The 23,599-nt window shown below is 49.8% G+C and overlaps 1 protein-coding gene across 1 annotated transcript in view; it reads right to left on the minus strand.

Annotated features, from left to right (window-relative positions):
* Positions 1-3,064: 3,064 nt before the first annotated feature.
* The window catches only part of LOC144160959 (TGF-beta-activated kinase 1 and MAP3K7-binding protein 1-like), a 73,494-nt gene continuing 52,959 nt past the window's right edge, over positions 3,065-23,599 (minus strand). Inside the window, exons 8-9 of the mRNA XM_077692033.1 lie at positions 7,651-7,776; positions 3,065-3,521 (exon numbers count right to left, since the gene is read on the minus strand). Of these exons, the coding sequence (XP_077548159.1) occupies positions 3,399-3,521; positions 7,651-7,776 (249 nt within the window). The 3' untranslated portion in view covers positions 3,065-3,398. The remainder of the gene's footprint in view (positions 3,522-7,650; positions 7,777-23,599) is intronic.

Consider the following 23,599-nt stretch of genomic DNA (forward strand, 5'->3'; position numbering starts at 1 on the left):
ACACCACTTCACGTTGACTTCACATGGGCAGCAAGTCAGAGCAGAGCATGTTCATCGATTGTAGGGTTTAACGCGCCGACGCAACACAGGCGATGAGGCGCGCCGTAGTGGAGGGCTCCGGATTAATTTGGACCACCTGGGGATCTTTATCGTGCGCCAAAATCTCGTACACACGGGCGTTTTTGCTTTTCGCCTCCATCAGAAAAGCGGCCGCGGCGGCCAGGAATCAAACCCGCAACCTCGTGCTCAGCAGTGCAACGCCTTAGCCACTGAGCCACCGCGGCGGGTAGAGCAGAGCATGTAACTGCAGTACGTACTCCAACAGTGCACGTGAAAACTTAAGCGTGTGTAGCACAGAAGAGTTTGTGCATATGCCACACATGTGGACAGGGGAGAGAGGGGAATGTTTACATTTGGTAAAAACCACGACTCAGTGACAAGTGCCCCGTTTGACAAATCCCAGGAGGTGACAAATGCACACTTTTCTAGTCCCACTCGTTTCTACACAGCAAATGTTGTCAGGACTTGTTTACAGCAGAGCTGTTTAGGCTGAGCTTTGTCCGTCCGTCATGCAAAAAAACCTCGACGCCTTAAGAAAGAACCGTGGTAAGGAAGGCACCAGGAATCGAACTCAGGACCTTTACGCCGTGAAACCGGCAGCCTAACCACTGGGCCACTCCACCAGGTCTGAGGGGTACGGGGTGAGCAGCAGCGGGGAACAACAACGTGTAGAAGAAAAAAAAATGCACCTTGTGGTCGGCATTGAACCTGGGTCCTTCACGGTAGGAAACAAGTGTTTATTTGGTTGAACCATCATCACATTCCGGGCTCATAGCACGTTTTTTGGGTTCGTAGCGCGGGCGTGGGTTTGGACTTGGCCATTAATTTCAGCGCGTGCTGAATCATTGGAAGCTCGAGATGGTCGCTTAAACCTGGTTAGTTGAGGCTGGTTAAGGGGTACTCACCCAACCACATTCCTCAGGCACTTGGTGCTACTTCATGACCGACGAAATTCAGTAAGCTACTGCGCACCAATACGAAAAGGTATTCATTCCACGGAAATGCTGGTGAGGGCCTAGCTTGCTTGCTTCGGGAATACGTCATTTGTGTACTGAAATAAAACGAGTAAAACTCTGGCTTGGCAGAAATGTGTGCAATGTAGTGGAAACTAGGTAAACAGAAAGGTGCTTCCTGTTTTATTTGCTTTATTTAACTTTGACATACATTTCTCAAGCAGACAAACTAGGCCGACGCAACCACTTCCATTGAATGGAACACTTTTCGTATTGCTTGCTCAGCGGTTTATTGATTTCAGTGGGCCACGAATTGCCACCGAGTGCCTGAGGAATGTGATTGAGTGAGCTCTCCTGTGAATGCGCCCCTCTCCCCAGGCTGTCCAGAAAGTTCCATGCGCACTCAATGGCCCCTTTCTTCACTAGTGGATGGCACCCCACCTTCGCTGTAAGCCAGCAGAAAAAAAAATCGCCACATCTTCACGCCATGAACTATGCCGAGGGTGCAAAGCACTGGGACACAAGTTGTGTGTATTGGGTGGATGAGTGCTATCGTCCATGCACAATGATGCACTCAAAGTGTTAAAATGATCTGGGCTGCAGTAAGTGCACTGTAAATGACAAACACCACACGCAAGACAAGTCGCGTCCCAGTGCCTCACACGCTTGGCATCGTTCACGGCGTGGAGATGGCGGGATTTATTGGCCGGAAATAAAACAACGGCAGGCGTGTTTTGAATGTGATCTCGGGTTTGCGCATAGCGCCCTCTCGTGTAGCTCGCTGTAATCTTGGGGAGACACCGTTGATGCCGGACAGCATTGTGAAGTCTTGAAGTGCTTCGCACCTAAAATGTGAAACCCGGCCACCCACATCACGTCTTGTTGTGCACTAAGAACGTCATCTCCGCAGTGACACTGCTTGAAGGTTATTTAGGCAGACTGACCCCTGACTGGTAGTCTTACAGGAAGCGAGGCAATTGTGCCGTGCGTGGTTGGTCAATGCTGGGCAGACTTCTTCAATGTACACCAGTCGCAAAACTCTGCTTCAGAATCCAGCCGGCACGAGCACCGTCCGTTTCGGTGCAGCTGAGGGCCAAGTGTTTTGGCATGATCACACTACACAAAATGAAGCTTGCTTTGCAAATTAGACAGCACTGAATTTCGGTACTGTTCACCAATGTTATTTTTTTTTTCTTAAGACTTACGACAGCTGCTGCAACTGGTGCTCGAGTACTACTTCCACCTTCTGCCGACAGATGACAACAGGCCGGTCAACTGCGCCCCATTCTTGCGCCCAGTGCGTGGGGTGCCAACGGCAAACCACTTTCTGACACTGTGGGGGAATTTCTCCACTGGTGTGCAGGCCCGAATGTCATGAACGACTTGCATTGCACGTGTCCCACAGGCTTCAAGGTCGCCCTTTCCACTAGAACAGCAAACCGGTCCCGCACTGCACGTTCTCCACCGCCTTGTAGCAGCCGGTTGCCTCTCGTCTTCATCTGCCAGCCACGACACCCGGGAACACGGGCCACCTGCGACCACCACCTACGCTCCCATCGGAAGAAGGAGCAAGACTGAAGTGGAACTGTGGCAGTTTTGCTTTTGTTGGCTCAGGGCAGGGAATGCCACTCTGAATAGGGCACTGCTAAAGGAAGTAGATGGAGAGCCAGGTTCCTCTAGCACCGTTTGCTGTTCAAAGTGTTCCGTCTTGGAAAATTTTTTCCCGCTAACTTAGAGCCGGAAACTAGTCGCGCTGAGTTGGCGTTCATTGTACTTCCCTAGGCACTGCATCTCTCAGACTTGCTGGCCTGCCCTACGCTCATATGTGGCTCAAGGCATAGAGATAAGCCCCGTGGAATGTAAAGAAAAAAGCCTGACCTGTGCTTTTACCGCGTCAGCAACGTGTGGGATCTGTGCTATTGTGAAAACCTACCATACAGGGCGAACCCGGGCTGTCAGGATGGCCGGACCAAAGCATTTACACTGTGGCCCAAGTCTGGCCAACGCAAGGGTGGAAAGATAGTCAAGCAGCCCACGCCCAAGCACACCTCTTAAACGTACACCATACAGTTTATTAGTGGTGCACACAACGTAACCCCAGCAACAGTGCAATGACTGTCATGCACGTCACATGTGCGCTTCACATTGGTTCCCCTTTTTCCGTAAAATCATGTAACCACCTTCGGCGCGCACAGTTCCCACGGCATGCACAGAGGTGCCAAGTGGTACCCATGCAACACCACGCCACCCAGAATGTGCGCAGCTCCTTCCTGAAGGAACTGTGGCTAAACACGGGAGACGGGCTCCCTCGAAGAAGGTGCCCGCGGACTGCAGCCGAGTGGAACACGGTTGGGCGGCAACTCCTGGCCTCTGCTCCTCCCCACATCAGCGCACCGCCTCCAGTGCAGACAGCAGGGGTGCGAAGTCAACGTAGGGATCTACGCGGCCGTCGGTCGGAGGCACTGGCGTTGCAGCCGGGCTGGCGTCTTCTTCACAGAGCGACACCACCTGCAACGGGCAGCGCCAGCTCCGTTCGTCACTCAATTTCTTTAGCCACACTGCCAGCCCCATTGTGGGGCCACAGCAGAACAACGGTACAACGCCAAAGTCTCAGCACTGAACAATACAATTTAAACAAAGTACAAACTAGGGATGGGTGGATATTCGGTGCGCTTGAGAATATTCGATCGAACTGCTCTCTATTCGCTTCAATCTGAGTACCAGTATTCAACATTTCTCACTTATTCAGTGTTCCCGAACACGCAGCCGAAGGCCAAGCTTTTCAGTCAAGCCTTCCAAGATCTCGCCCCGGGCTTGTCGCACGACCCAGCCCATGTGGAGATTTCCATCATCAGTGCCAAGCCGTTGACTTCCCCAGAGGCTTGGCGAGCTCTTGGCCACCACCATACTTGCCGCTCAAAGGCAGCACCAAGACGGTGCACTTGTACTGCCAATTCAATACGGAATTAGCGGAACACTTCTGAAAATTGCGGCCTGTAACTTGTGCTTGGTTAGCTACGGCCGCGGATACTAGTGGCTGCAGTACTCTTTTTTTAGCTCAGCTGCTAGGTAGCTGTAAAAACTATGCAGCCAACTGTGCCTCACTTTCCTATTTTGACGGCTACTGATTGCACTTTAATAGGCTTGTGCGAATAGTGATATTTTAGTTCGAAGCGAATAGTCCTAGTGGTCGAATACTTTCGAAGCGAATTCGAATAGCTGTCAGGTGTCACTGAGACATTCCGGTAAAAACGTTTTACAGTAAAATCTCGATGATACGAATATCGCGGGACCGCGAAAAATATTCGTATCATCCGAAATTCGTATGAACCAACACAGACCAAGAAATTGAGCACTTAAAAAAGTTTTCGTTTAATTCTTTTCTTACTTTCGCATGGAGAAATCCGTGACGTTTTTCTGCTTGTTCTTAACCTCCATGTCGCCGAGCGGTAATTTCTGGACTTTCGTCTATTCACTCGCGGTGCCCAAGCTCACTACAGGAGCGTTTTTGCACGCGATTCATGCGCGTCGGCGTTGCGCGCGCGATTTTAACGCCCGCCTCGGCGATTCCGCGCTCGCGGTCGCCTGTGCCTCTGTCAGAAAATGACGCGCGTGGCAGTGGGAGGAGCCTGGCGCCAATGGGAAGGCGTGCACCTCAGGGCGGCAGTTTCGAAGCGCTCGAGACACCTGGCTGGCTCCACAGGAGACGTTTAGGCTTAGCACCTCGGCAGATATTTCATAGGCGCTTTCACTCGCGGAGCGGATGATTTTTTATAGCACCATTTTCGCCCACATTGTTAGCTCGTTTACCGCACAAGAAACTTCGTGTGTGTTTTGAGCGGTATCTTAAGTAGAGGTTAGAAGCGGTGGCTCGAGCGCCCCGCACCACTTCGCTACCGAAGGTGCCGCCTGGTTGCCGCGGCAGGCCGGCAGCGTGCGGGTGGTTTCGCGGTGGCGTCAGCGCGCCTGTGGAGTCCGCGGCGCGTTTTCGCGAACAGAAAACAACAGCTCGGCCGTTCCTGGAGAAAGAGCCCGTACGTCACCGTCTCTCGCTCGTTCGTCAGTCGGGCGCCTCGCCGGCTCGTTTGTATCATCCGCCGGGCCGCGCAGGCCCATTCGCGAGAGCCGAAATTTTTCCCATTGTTGCAGTGGGAACAATTTTATTGTTTGAAACAAGGAAACAGGAGTCTCGACTACCCTGCCGAACATGCGCGAAGGCTGCGACGAAGCGACAACGCTTTGAATGTGGCTTAGCTTGTCTTGGCTCCACATGTAGTCAAGATGTAGGACTGATGTCGATGGCACTGCGGCTTGCCTAACGAAACCGAAACTTGAACGAAGTTTTGATATTCGTTCATCCCGAATACTTCGAAATATCGGAAATTTTAAATTCGAGTCGAAGCGAATTCGAATACTGTAATATTCGTTCGAATATTCGAAGCGCCCGAATATTCGCACAAGCCTACACTTTAATGTAAACATTCCAATCCAAGTGGAGCCATCACTTTTGTATTCACATTTATTTTCAGTATATGCAAATCAGAATCTAGTAAATACAACAGCTCACAGTGTGAGCTTTGACAGACAAGTGACAAGACCACTTGTGCGCCCCTGTGCTTTCGCGGTCTGAAAACCGTGTGGAGTGGTAGAGGAACCATGGCAGCCGGCTTTACCCAGCACTAGCCAAGGTGACACGAAAGTACCTTTCAATTCCTGCCACACAGGCAAGGCGTGAGAGGACGTTCTCGACACCAGGAAATGCCAGTAGCTGCTTCTCCCGCAGAATGTAGAGCAGCTAGTGTTTCTTCACAAAAACTTGTGAACTCAGTAAATGACAGCTTTGCATGTGATTTCTGAATGAACACTCCACTGGTAATATTTTCCCGAAATGCTGGGTCTACACGACTTCTAGCTTCTCAGACGGGTCACAATTGGCACATTTTTCTTTGTAATTTGTGATGCGTACTATGCGAACTATTTGATTCAAAATTATTCGACCAAATCACTAACAGCTTCGAATTCGCTTCAAACCTCAAATTCACTATTCGCCCACCCCTAGTAACAACAAAAGGCTTCACGTGCAAACACTGCTGGTCAGTGTGAGCTCAATTTTTCCAACTCCTCGATACCGGTTGCTTCAACAATTTTACTATCAAGGTTATCGGTAGCTTGTTGGAAAAAACAAAAACAAAAACACTCAAACATTATTTCTGGGTTGGACAGGAATTACAGTGTGTTTGCGATGTTGTCGGCTTGAGTAGATGGAAGAGAATTTCAAGTATTAAGCTGTAGTGCCATCCATTCGGTCACTAACTACTTTAACGAAGAATGACAAACGGGTGATTCTGTTTCCCTCTCACGTTCGTTTCAATACCGCTTTGCCAACTTAACTTGGAGACCGAAGTCACAACACCTGAAGTGCTTCGCAGGGATATCAGGCCAGTGTACGGCAGCGTCGCCTCTGCCTCCGGGAATGCCGCAAGTGGGGGAAGGAAGAATCGTTCCGGCCCCACCACTGCCTCTCGAGGGAGGCAGACGTGCTTCTCACAACAGGCAGTGAGTTTTTGCGGATAGGGTTACAGTTTGCTTCCAACGTGCCCACTGACGACAAACTGTGAGCATGTTGAGTAATTTCTGATCACCCAGCAGTTTTGCACGCATGCTTTCAATGCAGAGTGTTGAACAGAAAAAATAAAAGTTCTATTCAGGTTCAAGTGACTTCGTTTCATGCTGGTTCCAACAGTGAACAAATGTAGCGCAGCAGAAACGCACGGGACGGAAAGAATACACACGAACGAGCGCTCGTGCGTTTCTGCTGCGCTACATTTGTTCACTATGAATTACCAACTAGCCCAGTCTACGGGTTCCAACAGACCACTTACCGAACCAGTTAATGAGATTTCAACTAATTTGCAACCTGCCTGGCTTGGTAAGTGAAACTGACATCTAAGTACAGGGAAAAAAAAAAAAAAAAAGTCTCCAAGGAGCCAGAAGGACACCAATGGGCCCCAGCATGTCCTTGGCCACCAGCACTTCTCATCTCCCCTACACACCTTCAATTGTTTTATGTAGGGTCTTACTGCTCAAATAGAAGCGCTCTCTCTCTGCGTTTTTCTGTGGGCTGTAGCTCCTGAATCATGCTTGAGGAATTGCTAACGCTACTTTTGCTACTGGAAACCGCCGCACAATCGTTTTGGTTTGACACCGTTGGAAGACAACCGTGAATCTCTCCCTGTTCTTTTCGAAAGCATCAACTGTTCACTGTTTGTTCCCCACGTGAAGCTCTGACAGCGAAGCACCCAACAGAAGCAGGGCGTGTGCCCACCACGCCACACATAGTACGGTTCAGAACAAGCACTTCCAAAACAGAGGCCGACGGGCAATCTCGCCCAGCTGGGCCACACATCGACAGAGGTCTTTGGTGGGCCACGCCTGGATGACGACGATGGTGCTGGTGACCACCCTGAGGTGGAGGAGGGTGCCTTGAACTGCTGAACAAACCCGCCTAGAAATGGCAAGACGGGGGGTGGGAGGGAAGCTGGTGCACGGCTGTCCTCAAAACTGCAGCATCACAAACATGACGGCACAGACTACGTGCGACGGGACGAGCGGCGCTTTGCCCAGCACGCGCACTGACCATGAGGGTGAGCTCGTGGGGCCACCCGGATGGCAGCTGGCAGTGGTCGAGCAGCCGAGAGAGGGCCTGCCTGGCACTGGCCCCGGGCTGCGAGGACACCAGCCGCCCCACCAGCCGGTCGGCCTCCTGCAATGTTCCCAGGGAAGGGGAGAGAGGTCGGCCACCCTGTCACGCGGCCAGGGACTCTGCGGGGTGCTCGACACACAGAGTTTCGTGCCGCTACTATGTACTACACAGATATCTGCCACTACAATCACACACCGTCACGGGCACTGCGCCAGCAGAGAGCGACATCCCCCGCCTACTTGGCTCTTCAGTTCGTGGCCGGCGCATGGTGTTCCCTTGCACTGGTGCTGAAAACTGCGCGTCACCGAGCTCGCCCAAGTTGTGCTATGGCAAGCTCGCGGAATGCGAAGTGCTGCTCGTGGAAGCCTGTCTGAGCAAATCGACACCGACGACAAGATGCATTATTTTCCACACGACGACGTGCAGCACTAAACGTGGACTGAGTTCGTGCGCGGCGGCGGCCGCAAGAACTGCGCCCAAGGCAGCGGGCTCGGCGTTGCTCGGGTCAGCTTGGGTGCTGATAACTTTAGGCTTAGTATCATGGCGAATATTTGATCACCGCTATTTGTACAACTGTGAATGACCATCCCTTACACAACTTTTCACCACACTATCATCCCCTTTTTCACATATGGAGCTTTATTTTGGCGATAATTGCCGTTTCAGCGATCGGCGACCAAGACATCTTCTGTGGCCTGTTTTGATTCTAGCGCGCAGGTGGCACCACCTTTCGGCCGCTCGCCGCACCGCGGTGCCGGCAGTGCTGGGTAGTAGCGCCGAACGTCCGCTGCCGGTCAGTGTAGGCTTACCATCGCGGCAAATATCTGAACGCCGCTTTTAAATTCAGCGCTCATAACAACCTCAAGCACAATTTTTCACCACACTAACATCTACTTTCTCGGATGTAAAACTTCTTTTTCGCGATCAGATTGATTAGAAGAGTTGTGACAAGCTGTTGCTACCACGGTCTGCGCCGGTTGGACGACGGCGAAGACGTCGCTGGCCTAATCGCCTGGCCAAATAAAGTTGTTCTGTCTGTCTGTCTGTCTGTCTGTCAGGTGGCAGCGACTCATCCGAGTCCGACGATTCAAACGGCATCTCGACTGCGCGGGCGAGTGCAGACCATGTGCAATCGTAGCAGACGATGCGGCAAACGTCCCTGACGTCACAGAAACCATGACGTAAGATTCGCCGTTCTGCATTTGAACGGCTGTTCGGCGCACGACGACTGAACTTGAAAGTGATTGGAATAAATGCGTTATAATTAATTCTACGCTGGCGGCTGACCGCTTTTGGTTCAATTTTTGTTATTACTGGACCACTAGGTATCCCTCACAGCATAAAAACCAAAAGCGAGAAATTTAGTGTCAGTACTCCTTTAACGTGCGGCGGAATATCGCACACACGGGCGTTTATGCTCTTCGCCTACATCAGAAAAGCGGCCGCTGCGGCCGGGAATCGAACCCGTGACCTCGTGCTCAGCAGCACAACCCCTTAGCCACTGAGCCACCGTGGCGTGTAGGTCTCCATAGTAGCACCCCAATGTGTGCTCTCACCGCAGTGGAACAACAGGTGCTGTCACTGTTGTTGTTCCTTTCTTCTTCGGGGCACACAGCCACTGCGGGGAGCGGCCAGAGATCAGGATCTTCAAGGGGCCAATGTGCCTGCTTCCCAAGGTTCACAAAATGCTGAAGTGGAAACGTCACGGTAGAGCACGCCACCTGATGACTGGAATAACTGGGTGGTGGCGCCCCCACTCTGTATAAAGGGGTTGGTGTGCATTAAACGGGGCTTTTTGCTGCCCATGAACTGGGCATTGTAGGGGCATCACACCCACATTCGGCCCAGCTAGTGGCGTCCGTGCTACCCGGGCACCTCTCTTAGAGACATGGTGTCAGGAGTGGGATCCTGCGACAACCGCGCAACATGCAGGACAACCAAGCCGCCACTTCCGCCGTGACCGCCAGCTTCCCGTTGCCAACTCCACTACAGTTCACTTTCGACAACCCAGCACAATGGACTGCATGGCTTCAACAATTGGAGGCTTGCTCTTCCACCTCAGGGCTATCCTCTGCCCCCGAAGAAACCAAGGTACGCAATGCTTCTCTACTGTATGGGGTTCCCAAGGTCGCGAGGTGCTTTCGTCTCTCATGTCAGATGCCAAGGCCTATCGCTCGTACTCTGGCGTGACCACGAGTCTTTCAGGATACTTTGCACACCCCGTCAACGAGTGTACGAATCAAGCAGGTTTCACAAGCACTGCACAAGCGGTAGGTGAGTGAGTCGATGCATTTCTCACAGCACTCTGAAATCTCGTCAAGAAATGCAACTACGCCTCTCAGGAAATCGACGACCCTTCTTGTTCGGGACAGATTTATCGTAGGTTTGCTCGACTCTCGTTTGACCGGCCAGCTCTGCCACAATCCAAAGCTTACACTGTACAAGGCACTCATCCAAGCACGTCAGTATGAAGATGCTGAAAATGAGAAAAGGCGGCGCCAGGGGACAGGCTTTTCACCAGACGTACTGAACGTCGACGTTGTTGTGAATAAGCAATACAGAATGGCCGCTGCGCCAGCGTGCAAAACTGCCCGAAGTAACGTCTGTCGGCCTCCCGAGTACCAAGCCGGGCCGAAGTCGGCATGCGATTTTTGCGGCCACGCCCCTCATCCGCGATCTGAGTGCCCAAGACGGTGGGCCACATGCAACCACTGTCGCAGGAATGGACACTTCACGGCGGTTTTCTGCTCAAATAGTACTAGGCGCTTATTCAGCTCTGCGCCGTGGATGCAGCGCAAACAGAACGCCGGCATGTTGTCGTTCATGTCAACGGACGCCCCCTTCAATTCAAGGTGGATACTGGGGTGGACGTTTCAGTTGTACCTCCGAGCTTCGCGGGGTGCCCAGTGGACCTAGACAAACTCAAGGATGAACAACAGCTGATGGGTCCGGGCTGCTGTTGCCTAAACCTGCTGGGGACGTTTCCTGCTACCCTGTCATGGCGAGGCCAGACGGTATGCAAAAAATTGTACATCGTAGCAGACAATGACTCTCCTCTGCTGGGGTACTCGGCGGTAGTGGACCTGGGAGTCATCCAGTTTGTTAACACCGTGGAAGATGCGGAAGCTCCGAACAGGCCCCCAACGTCCGACAAGGCCGCAGCTTCGCTGTTCTCAGGCCTTGGCGAGATGCCTGAAGAATACCACATTCGCATCAAGCCTGGAGCGGTTCCATTTTCTCTCAGCGTTCCTAGGCGCATCCCTATTCCCCTCGAAGGCGTAGTCAAGAAGGACTTAGACGCGATGGAAAGGGACGGGGTCATCCGGCGAGTCACTGTGCCAACCCCGTGGTGTGCTGCTATTGTGCTGGTACCCAAAGCGGATGGAGAGTACAGAATCTGTGTCGACCTCACGAAGTTGAACCAAGTAGTTCTCCGGGAGAGACACCTAATGCCCACGGTGGACCAGGTACTTGGGCGTCTTGGCAATGCCGCAGTCTTCTCGAAACTTGATGCAAAATCGGGGTTTCATGAAGTAAGGCTATCTGAAAGCTGTCAGGAACTGACTACCTTCATAACCCCGTTTGGTCGCTACTGCTACCACCGCCTGCCCTTCAGCATCACCTCCGCTCCCGAAGTGTTTCAGCGCCAAATGTCTCGGATTCTAGAGGGTCTGGAAGGATGTGTGAACATGATAGATGACATTCTAGTATTCGGCAGGCACCGTTCCGAGCACGACAGCAGACTCCAAGCAGTCCTTTGCAAGTTAGAACAAGCGGGCATCACGTTGAATGCCTCGAAATGCTCCTTCAGGGTATCTTCCGTCAAGTTCCTGGGTGTGGTGGTAAGCGCCAGTGGCATCTCGGCCGACTCCGACAAGGTCTCTGCTATTGTGAACACGAACCCGCCAACAGATACGCAAGGCTACCCTATCTTCATGCAATTTCGCATAGAATAAAAAGACAGCAGGCAAGTTTGATGCTGATGTGGTATTCTCGGCTAACAATAAATTAGAGAAGCTTATACCCAGAATTGACAATAAGCTGCCCAGGAAAGGTGATGCCCAAAGAAAGGGTTGTGGTGTTAAGCACAAGGCTGAGTTTGTTGAGTGCCGATGCAATGTCGTGTACTGCATGCCTGAGAAATGCAAAAGAAAGTACATCGGGCAAATGGGGCAACGCCTCTGTGAGTGCTTGCGCGAACATCGAAACTCCCTCAAAGGCACGCCCACATCACATTTATCATCTCATTGTTAAATTTGAGGCTGCTATCTGTTGTTTAATAGTACTACAGCTTTGATGACTCACAAAGACAGGAGAACAAGGGAGATAGCTGAAGCCTCTTATGTGAAAAACAATTCAGAAGATTGTATTAGCTGCCCGTCCATATCGCTACTGGACTGAGAAGTAGCCTATCTGGACAGATGTTGAATGAGTGGTTGTTCTGTGCACATGTGAGATATACGTCAAGATTGTTGTGACAAGTGTGTGGCGCCCCCGACCCTAATATTCGTTGGCCGCTAAGTTCGGTGGCCCCACTAGGCTCGGTGGGAAATGTTGTGCGATGACTGGTGAATAAACACCGACGAGCACAACCGCTCGCGGTCAGTCGCCGTCACCACCAGCACGCTGCGGGTCCTCACTCGGCTGGAGGGTACGACCCTCCCACGTTCACGAACGCGGGCCAAATCGTGAAAGTAACCAACTTCAATGTAACCAAACCCTCGATGCAACGAACCACGGAATTTTTTGAAACTTCAAGAGTATGCACACCATGTATTTTCACCCTCTGTGTAAGGAAGTCCCGTTTGTTGGAATTTCAATGTAACGAAGTTTCATGCAGAACTAGGCACGAAATTTAAGTTGTACAAGTAGATTTTGGGAGACGCAAGCGCCGAAATGGGGTCCCAATAAAACGCGAACGGCGACACGGGCCGCCCAATGCCGCGGATGCAGCCAGCCACGGAGTCTGTCAGCGAGCCCCTTGCCTTCAAACTGCGTGGCGTGCATACACGGCTGGCGCACTGTTTCTGTTTCTGTTTCAGCTTAATCCTCTACGGCTTAATCAGCATCAGCATGAACCGCACGGAGCGTTTTCTCCCCGCAAAAACGCAAAATGCACCCCGGAAGCCACAGGCACGCTGACGCAGCCGCAGAGACCACCCGCACGATGCGGGTGGGTAGCTCCAGCGACCGCTTCTAACCGCTCGCTGAAACGCAACTCGAGGGGCAAACGAGAGGGGCACGCGAGAAAAAAGGCGAAATTTTCATTGTAATAACCTCCACGGTGGTAGGCCTAATCGCCTCAGGCGTTGCCGCCGCCGCCGCATGCCGCCGCTGCATGCCGCCGCTTTGCACTTCGTTCGAGTTCACTCATGCTTGTTGGGTTTCATCGTTCCGGCAAGCATTTGTGAATCTTTACGAGCCTTACACACACGTTTTTTTCACACTGGCATCCACTGTTGCACGCCGGCAGTGAGAAGTGACTCGCACTGCGCCCGGCAGTGAGAGAAGCCTGAGCAGTTTCGCCATGCTTTCGCCAATGGGGAGGCGCGCACCCTATGGCGGGAGCTTCGAAGCGCTCGGGGATGCCGGCTGGCTAGACAATAAGGCTTAAGCCGCGGAAGATATTTGACGGGCGCTCTCGCAAGTGCCGCATATGACGTTTTACAGAGAAAATTTTGCCCATGTTATCCGCTTTTTTTTTTTCTCACGTGCCCCTCTCGTTTGCCCCTCGAGTTGCGTTTCAGCGAGCGGTTAAAAGCAGTCGCTGGAGCTACCCACATCGTGCGGGTGGTCTTCGCGGCTGTGTCAGCGCACCTGTAGCTTGTGGGGAGCGTTTTTGTAGGAAGAAAACGCTCCATACGGTTCAAGCTGATGCCCGCGTAGACGATTAAGCTCCGATAGAAACAGAAACAGTGCGCTGGCTGTGTATGCGCGCCACGTTTTCTTTTTCAGGAAACGCTTCACGGGATGAACACTTCATTATAACCGCGAATTTCAATGTAGCGAAATTTCAATGTAACGATGTAAATTACAAATTTTACCGACTTCGTTACAGCGAGGTTTAACTGTATTGGATATATCGAACGAATCGTGATGCATATTGCAGTTCGCTATAATCGGGTTTTACTGTAGTGTCCCGCCAAAACGAACAAAGAAAACACATATCGGGTGCCTGCACTGCGGAAGTCCACCATTAACATTCAGTCAAAACAATTTTTCGCCAGAATTTACTTTGTCATAGCCGATGGCCTGCTCTAGCCTGGTCTGTTATGAGCGGGGTGGACTCCACTTAAAGTGCGTGGGGATCCAACAAACCAACAGAAATGGTCTTTTGTAACCGGAAGTCCGTTGTTGTCAGATTCACTGTAACGGGCGTAGACTGCATTTACGGGAGCAGAATTAATCGTTAGTGTTAGGGCAGCTGTGTTTCAGTGAGTGCGCTGTCATGTTCCAGGGAGAAGCGTTCCATTGTTGTTACTTGGCTTGGCCCACTAACAAGCATGGAAGTTGTCTGTGGCTGCAAGGGATTATTTGAGGTTGCTCATCTACCAATAGAGACGTGCACCTGTCAAAGATTCATTTGTCAGGAATCACTTACGAGCTTCACACAAGACAACAAGGGAAAGACAATGTCACCCTTTTTAGCTGTTGGCTCCAAGAGCGAAAGCAGGCCCTGCAGCTAGCTATGGCAGCACCCACGATTGCTTGCTATTGCAGCGTTATATTTCTAGCCATAGCATGTGTTAGTACAAACCTCTACAGGACAGGTCACCCTAAGGCCCCCTTCCCCATGTCACTGACGCCATGATCAAAACTTGGGCATAGGTCACTGGTAAGGGTTCATGCATATCACCACTGTCCGTGTTCATAACACGGCGTGTACGTCTCCTGCAACAGTCGAGCCCCCCCGCAACGAAATTCACGAGGCATGATGTGAAAAAATCCCTTGCAATGACAGCCTTGTTGGTGTGAATTGCCCAAAAATCCAAATCAAATCTGCAACAAAATGTGAACACCTTACCTTCGAGTGACCACTCCGCACAGGGTGCTTCCGTTTCCCTGTGGGCAGTGACACTGAGTGGTCACAGCTGAACCCCACGATAACGAAATCCCCAGCTGACAAAATTCTCAGCTGAAGCGAAATATTTGGCCATATGCACACAATGCTGAGGTCATGGCATCGCTCTGTCGTGCGCGCCCCACGGGCTCGAAGCAATGGAAACCGAAACTGGCGATTTTCAAGCAGTTCATTGTAAGTGATTATCACACGCTCGAGTATAGACAAGAATTTCCACTGTACACTGGGCGCCGCCTTTTTTTAACGACCGGTGCGCCATCTGGTGGGCATTTCTTGGAAGCTGCACTGCGAGCAGACGACGCCGCAGTCGCACGCTGTTGTTCCGTGCCGTGCATGCATATCAGACGTCCCAGCGGCATCAAAAATCGGTAAGTGTCATTTGTGCGGTATGTCAGCCGCGCAAAGTTTTTAACAGTGCTTTAAGGAGAACGTTCAAAGCGTCCGAGAGCTGTCAGGTTTGCCCATAAATTCCGTTCTCAACAGGCTAAGGCGGCGTGCCACCCTACGCACGCTTTGTCCTCACAGGGGTTGCCTGTAAGGCTACGCTTGGCCGCGCCAGCAGGACGCCCGACTTTTTATCACCAATTGATGTTTGTTTTCTTAATTCTGGGCAGGTTGCCGCCATTGCCTTTACTTACGATGTAAAGAATCTACTCGTCCGGGCAGCACTACGCCGTTGTTGGTTGCAACAACAATCAGCGTAAGTGCAATGTGCTCATACAAGAAACGTGTTAAGTGCACTCTATTCGCTGCACGAATTTCCTACGTCCCTTGAGTGCCACCGCGAATGAGTCGTCATGCTGAATCGGAAATATTTCGAACCTAGCAAATTTGCGAGGGCAAGTTGCTATTGGCGGTTCCCACCCGCCGCTGAAACGCAAAAGTTCTTTTGAGCAAGCAAGCGGCCATGAAATCTTGGCCAATATGTTGCTCCTGTGTTTGTAGCAGGAAATTGTGTTATGCGCTGGCAAATGTCTCCTGCGAATGCCTGCTACGCACGCTGAGAAGTCAGTGGCTTGGTACATTCAGCGAATGCCTCTGATCGTGCGGTAGGGCAAATTTATAAGCATGGCATGTGGCGGCAGATATAGTTAAAACATGCTTTACTTTTATGAGTATGTAACGTCTATGACCTGCACAGGCAAATTGAATATATTGTCGCATTGCCAAATACGACGTAGTTGTCTTCAAGAAAAGCACATTTATTGGAGCGAACTTGTGCTCCCCAAACAACTCAAAGAATACAAGGCGGCGGTACAGCAATCAACAAAGTGACGTGCGTAAAATGGTGTCGGCAATTCGGATGCCATGGCATCTGCTCTGCAGGATTTTATCTCTTGGTGCGAGTGTTTGTGTAACCGTCGATTTACATCCAGAACATTGTAGATCAAAGAAGATCATTCTGGTCTAGTGACGTTAGGGCGAGACAGTCTGCTTATCTGAGTGCGGTAGCCCGTGCGGCATAAAAATAAAGAATGGAAGACGCGCTTCAGTTGGGCCTCAGATAACACAGCCGGGCGTGGCCGGGCAGCAAAAACAAACAATAAACTTATACATGGTTCGTGGCAATATCATGGCCTGGTTTAAGAACCGACTCACGTTCACACACCGGCAGCAGGATGCCATGCTTATAAATTTGCCCTACCGCACGATCAGAGGCATTCGCTGAATGTACCAAGCCACTGACTTCTCAGCGTGCGTAGCAGGCATTCGCAGGAGACATATTTGCCACCGCATAACACTATTTCCTGCTACAAACACAGGAGCAACATATTGGCCAAGATTTCATGGCCGCTTGCTTGCTCAAAAGAACTTTTGCGTTTCAGCGGCGGGTGGGAACCGCCAATAGCAACTTGCCCTCGCAAATTTGCTAGGTTCGAAATATTTCCGATTCAGCATGACGACTCATTCGCGGTGGCACTCAAGGGACGTAGGAAATTCGTGCAGCGAATAGACTGCACTTCACACGTTTCTTGTATGAGCACATTGCGCTTACGCTGATTGTTGTTGCAACCAACAACGGCGTAGTGCTGCCCGGACGAGTACCGTATAAACCGGATTATAGGTCGACCCGGTATATAGGTCGACCCCCTACCTTGAGGTGGGAAAAGTTGACAAAAAAAATAATTCGGCACAGAAGCGAACTCACAATGTCTATATTTATTTTCGACCCCAGTCCGTCACTGCCACTCACTATGCCTGCCGAAGTCACTCGTCCGAGCTCTCAGAGTCGTCCAAGGATGACTGCTTCGCACTGTCATCTTCCATGCCATCAGGCGCATTGCTGATGGAGCACTTCCTGAACGCTCGTGTAACCATGTCGTCGGGCAGCGACTGCCCAGAGAAGGACACCCAGCTTGACACGGTCGCAACCGGCCCGTATAGGTCTTTTTGTCGTCGCCGGCTGTCCACTCATTGTACAGTTCGCGGAGCCCATCCGCGCATGGCCTCTGGAGCGATCGTGAGCGAAGTTCCCAGACGAAGTCCGCCACTTTGTTCTCCAACTCGGGGTGCACCGCTTGACGTCCATGGAACGATCGGTTTCGGGGGTTGCACGCGCACAGCTTAGCTTTCTGGCTCCGCCAGTACCGCACACTTTTCTCTGAAACGCCTAACTGGCGTTGCGCCGCCATATTCCCATTCTGCTCGGTGACTCAATCGCCATCAGCTTAAACGCCGCGGTGAACTGGCGTCGACTGCCACCATTCATCTCGGAACAGAGACGTACAGAAATGTACGCACGCACGCACAATAGACGAGTAAAAGACGAAAAACTAGAGAAAAGCGAAACCAAATAAAGGCCTGATAGTGCAAGTACAGTGAACTAGAATATTCCAGTTCACTCTGGTGCAAGAGAACAGTCCGACACGAATGGCGATAGACTACGCTTGCACATTGTTGCCAGACAACGATTTACATTCTGCCAATGACCGCTATATGAGACGAGGGGTGACTTTTGTGCGGATTTTTTTGGAAAAAAACTCGACCTATATTCCGGTTGGAATCTGATGGAATCTGAACCTGGCAACGTTTAATGCGCGAACCTTATCTAGCGAAGCAAGTCTCGAGGTGTTGTTCGAGGAATTAGAGGGCATTAAATGGGATGTAATAGGGCTTAGCGAGGTTAGGAGGGCAGGCGAAGCCTTTACGGTGCTGAAAAATGGACACGTCCTATGTTACCGTGGTCTAGAGGACAGAAGAGAACTGGGAGTGGGATTTCTAGTCAATAAAAGCATAGCTGGCAAGATAGACGAATACTATAGCATTAACGAAAGGGCAGCAGGTCTTGTAATTAGGCTAAAGAAGAGGTACAAGCTCAAGGTGGTGCAGGGCTACGCGCCTACATCCAGCCACGACGACCAAGCAGTGGAACGCTCCTATGAAGATGTGGAATCGGCAATGGCTAAAGTAAAAACACAGTATACCGTAGTTATGGGGGACTTCAATGCTAAAGTAGGCAAGAATCAGGCTGGAGACAAGGCAGTTGGGAACTATGGTCTGGGCTGTAGAAATAGCAGGGGGGACCTACTAGTTGAGTTTGCAGAACGGAATAATACACGCATAATGAATACCTTCTTCTGTAAAAGGGAGAGTCGGAAGTGGACCTGGAGGAGCCCGAATGGGGAGCACAAAAATGAAATAGACTTCATATTATGCGATAACCCTGGCATCGTGCAGGATGTGAAAGTGCTCGGAAGGGTAAGGTGTAGTGACCACCGTATGGTAAGATCTCGAATTAGGCTAGATCTGAGGAGGGACCGCAACAAGCTAGTACGAAAGAAGCCGATAAATGAGCTAACAGTAAGACGTAAAGTAGAAGAATTCAGGATCGCGCTGCAGAACCGATATTCAGCACTTAACGAGGAAGCCGAGCTTACGACACAGGAAGCCAGCGACAACCTCACACGCATTATCACGGAGTGTGCAGTAGAAGTCGGGGGCACTATAGCTAGACAGGATACTGGTAAACTTTCACAGGAGACGAAAGATCTAATCAGGAAACGGCAAACCATGAGAATCTCCACCGCAGCTGACAGAATAGAACTAGCGGAGCTCTCCAAGCTAATCAATAAGCGTAAGACAGCTGACATACGGAAGTATAATATGGAGAGGATCGAATACGCTGTAAAGAACGGAGGTAGCCTGAAAGCAGTGAAGAGACGTCTTGGCGTGGGGAAAAATCAGATGTATGCACTTAAGGATAAGCAAGGCAATGTCATCACAAATAGGGATAAAATAGTCACAGTGGCCGAGGAGTTCTATAGAGATCTGTACAGTAGCCGGGACATACAGGATAATGCCGAACGAGACAGTAGTTCAGAGGAGATAGACATCCCACCAGTAACGACTGAAGAAGTAAGGAAGGCTTTGAAAGAAATGAAAGGGGGCAAAGCACCTGGTGAGGATCAGATAACAGCAGACCTCTTGAAGGATGGCAGAGAAATTGTACTTGAAAAACTGGCAAACCTGTATACGCAATGCCTAATGACCGCAATGGTACCGGAATCTTGGAAGAACGCGAACATCATCCTAATCCATAAGAAAGGCGACATGAAGGACTTGAAATATTACAGGCCGATCAGCTTACTGTCAGTCGTCTACAAGGTATTTACCAAGGTAATCGCTAACCGAATCTCTGCAACCTTAGATTTCAGTCAATCTAAAGAACAAGCAGTGTTCCGTAAAGGTTATTCAACAATGGACCATATTCACACGATCAATCAGGTAATAGAGAAGTGCGCTGAGTATACTGAACCCCTATATATAGCCTTCATAGATTATGAGAAAGCATTTGACTCGGTCGAAACCCTAGCAGTCATTCAGGCATTACGGAACCAGGGGGTAGATGAGCATTATGTAAGAATACTAGAGGATATCTACAATGGGTCTACAGCTACCATCATCCTCCATAGGGAGAGCAGTAAAATACCAATAAGGAAGGGTGTCAGACAAGGAGACACAATCTCTCCAATGTTATTCACAGCATGCTTACAAGAAGTATTCAGAACATTGGATTGGGATCAGGTGGGAGTAAGGGTTAATGGAGAATACCTCAGTAACCTCAGATTTGCTGATGACGTTGCCTTGCTAAGTAACTCAGGGGACGAATTGCAAAGCATGCTTTCCGCACTGGGCGAACAGAGTAGAACCGTGGGCCTGAAAATTAATATGCAGAAAACTAAAGTAATGATCAATAACCTCGGGACAGCACAGCAGTTTGAGATAGGTGGCGAGGCAGTGGAAGTGGTAAGCGAATATATCTACTTAGGCCAAGTTGTGACCCCAGATCCCAACCATGAGGCAGAGATAATTAGAAGGATCAGAATGGGGTGGGGTGCATATGGCAGACATTCTCAGATAATGAATAGCAGCCTACCATTGTCGCTGAAGAAGAAAGTGTATGACAGCTGCATCTTACCGGTACTCACTTACGGGGCAGAAACCTGGAGGCTCACTAAGAGGGTTCAACTTAAATTGAGAACGACTCAGCGGGCAATGGAGCGGAAAATGATAGGTGTAACATTAAGGGACAAGAAGAGAGCGGAGTGGGTCAGGGATCAAACTGGTGTTAAAGACATATTAGTAGAGATTAAGAAAAAGAAATGGACGTGGGCAGGGCATGTAATGCGAAGGCAAGATAACCGCTGGTCATTAAGGGCAACAGAGTGGATCCCTAGAGAAGGCAAGCGTTGCAGGGGGCGGCAGAAAGTTAGATGGGCAGATGAGATCAAGAAGTTTGCGGGGATAAATTGGTCACAGTTGGCACAGGACCGAGGTAATTGGAGAATAATGGGAGAGGCCTTGCCCTGCAGTGGGCGTAGATAGGCTGGTGATGATGGTGATGATGATGACGATATTCCGGTTTATACGGTAGATTCTTTACATCGTAAGTAAAGGCAATGGCGGCAACCTGCCCAGAATTAAGAAAACAAACATCAATTGGTGATAAAAAGTCGGGCGTCCTGCTGGCGCGGCCAAGCGTAGCCTTACAGGCAACCCCTGTGAGGACAAAGCGTGCGTAGGGTGGCACGCCGCCTTAGCCTGTTGAGAACGGAATTTATGGGCAAACCTGACAGCTCTCGGACGCTTTGAACGTTCTCCTTAAAGCACTGTTAAAAACTTTGCGCGGCTGACATACCGCACAAATGACACTTACCGATTTTTGATGCCGCTGGGACGTCTGATATGCATGCACGGCACGGAACAACAGCGTGCGACTGCGGCGTCGTCTGCTCGCAGCGCAGCCCCCAAGAAATGCCCACCAGATGGCGCACCGGTCGTTAAAAAATGGTCGACTCGGGAAAATTCTGGTCTATATAAAAGTGTTATTTATTGATTTACAGGAAATTAGGCTTCGATAATGGAAATGAAAAGGGACGATGGATACTGGGTGACGGTGCTGCTTTGAAGTGTGGCTTATTTTGTGGCCCTAGTCACGACCAAAGAGTGATCATGCCCTCAACAGCAGCAGCTGTAGCGACCATGACCATTGGCGTCAGAATGAAAAAGGAGCTACAATAATAAAACCGTGGCTCTCTGAGCTTCTTCAGGAAAGTTGGGAATGTGAGATCATGTGAGTTTTACTCCTTTGCGAAAATTCATCAAAAGTAGAGCCGTACAGACAAAGATGCACTCTAAAAAGGTAACCTCTGTGCATTAACTCCTCATGGGTGCCTGGCCTGAAGTGGAAACAGTACTTCAATGCAGCGGAAATTTCTTTGAAACAGCGTTTGCTACACCTTGGGGTGACTGTGCACCAAAATTCACATCAGCTGCAACTACATTACCGACATTGTAGTGCATCGCGACAACAATACTGCGTATCATCACCTTTCCCTGATCATCATGTTGGGCCAGAACAGAAGGTGCTAGGTATCAACCAGGGTGTCGAACCGGAATCGAACCGAACCAAAAACCGGAACTGAACCGGTATTTTTGCCGGAACTGAACCCAAACCCGAACCATTATTTTTTGAGCACGCTGAACCCGAACCGGAACTGAACCGAAAAAATAAATAACGGTTACCGGTTCATGCCGAAACGGTTCGACCCTCCGTTGTTGATATTGCACAGTCAATGCAATCCAGGCCTTTTTTTCTTTCATGTACCATCAACTTCGTACCCGCTGGCACACTTTCCCCTCCAGACAATTAAACACTATTACACTCTATGTAGAACGGAATGGTTGCATTGTACCCACCTCAGATGGCCACATTTTAAACAATGTTTTTGGTGAAGTTTTTACCGATGAACCCCCCCTTGACGAGTCCTGTACCGTCGCTCCTACTACAATAACTTACCCAAGCGAGCCCATCATTGTTACTGAAGTTGGTGTATCCCGTGCAACTGCTAGACTTCTGCTTCGCTCCAGCCCTGGGCCTGACGGCATCAGCTCAAAACTGCTAAAATTAACTAGTCCCATATCCTCGTGTTTCTTGTGCTTAATTTTTCAACAATTGCTTGATTCTGGGTGCGTCCCTGACGATTGGAAGTCTGGTCATGTCAAACCCATTTATAAATCTGGTGAACCCTCATGTCAAAAAAACTACCGCCCGATTTCCCTCACATCAGTTTGTTGTAAACTCCTTGAACACATAATTTACTCCCACATAATACGACATCTCAATACTAATAAATTGTTAATCGGTTCAGGTACAAGTGGTCTTGCCAAACACAGTTGTTTGAATTAACCACGGATTTACACGACTCTTTGCACAAATTGGTTTATACAGATGCAGTATTTATCGACTTCTCCAAAGCCTTCGACTGCGTTCCCCACAAACGGCTTATCCAAAAAATAAATTGCCTAAAGTTAGACGTAGAAACTACCCACTGGATTAATGAATTTCTATCTGGTCGCTCTCAAAAAGTAAATATAAATAATAATCTCTCCAGTTCCTGTGGCGTTAGGTCAGGAGTACCTCAGGGATCAGTTTTAGGGCCTCTATTATTTCTTATATATATTAATGACATTGCGAACAATATAACACCAACAATACGGCTGTTTGCCGATGATTGTATAATTTATAGGCAGATCACTACCGCCGATGATGTAGCTATTTTACAAAGCGATTTAAATACCCTTGCAGAATGGTGCCACATGTGGAAAATGGAAATTAATACAGAGAAAACTAAGGTCATGACATTTTCTTCGAAGCTAAATAATCCATTTCATCTATACACGTTATGCATTTCAACAATTGAACGAACCTATTCTTTGAAGTAACTAGGCGTGATATTTACTCCTGATTTAAACTGGGCCATCCATATTGAGCACACAACAAACAAGGCACTAAAAAAACTTGGCTTTCTAAAGCGCCGTTTATGTCCGTCACTAGACTTCGTGCATACATTTCCCTCACCTGTACAACCCTCGACTATGCTTCTATCATTTGGAACCCTCACACAGCCATTCTGTCCGACTGTATCGAGTCCATTCAAAATAAGCCTGCCCGGTTCATTCTGCACTCGTACTCGCCATACCAAAGTGTATCGGCATTAAGACAGATTCTTAATCTTCCAGACCTTAGCACTCGTCGTAAATACTTCCGTTTGACCTTTTTTCACTCTCTTTATCATGGTGTTACATCTTTTTCGTGTGCTCATATTTTTCCAGCCCATTATGTGTCCAATCGCACTGACCACGATCATATAGTCGCAAGAACCAAAAAGTACCAAAATTCCCCTTTTGTGTTATCGGTAAGCGAGTGGAACGAGCTATCCCGCAAGATTGTAACGATAAATGACCCGTCTGCATTCCAATCTGCCCTGCGTACATTTCTGAATTTGTAAAATTCCGACT

The sequence above is a fragment of the Haemaphysalis longicornis genome, unplaced genomic scaffold (assembly GCF_048455015.1).
Source record: "Haemaphysalis longicornis isolate Haplotype H1 unplaced genomic scaffold, Haemaphysalis longicornis Haplotype H1 scaffold_11, whole genome shotgun sequence".
In the NCBI taxonomy this organism is placed as follows: domain Eukaryota; kingdom Metazoa; phylum Arthropoda; class Arachnida; order Ixodida; family Ixodidae; genus Haemaphysalis; species Haemaphysalis longicornis.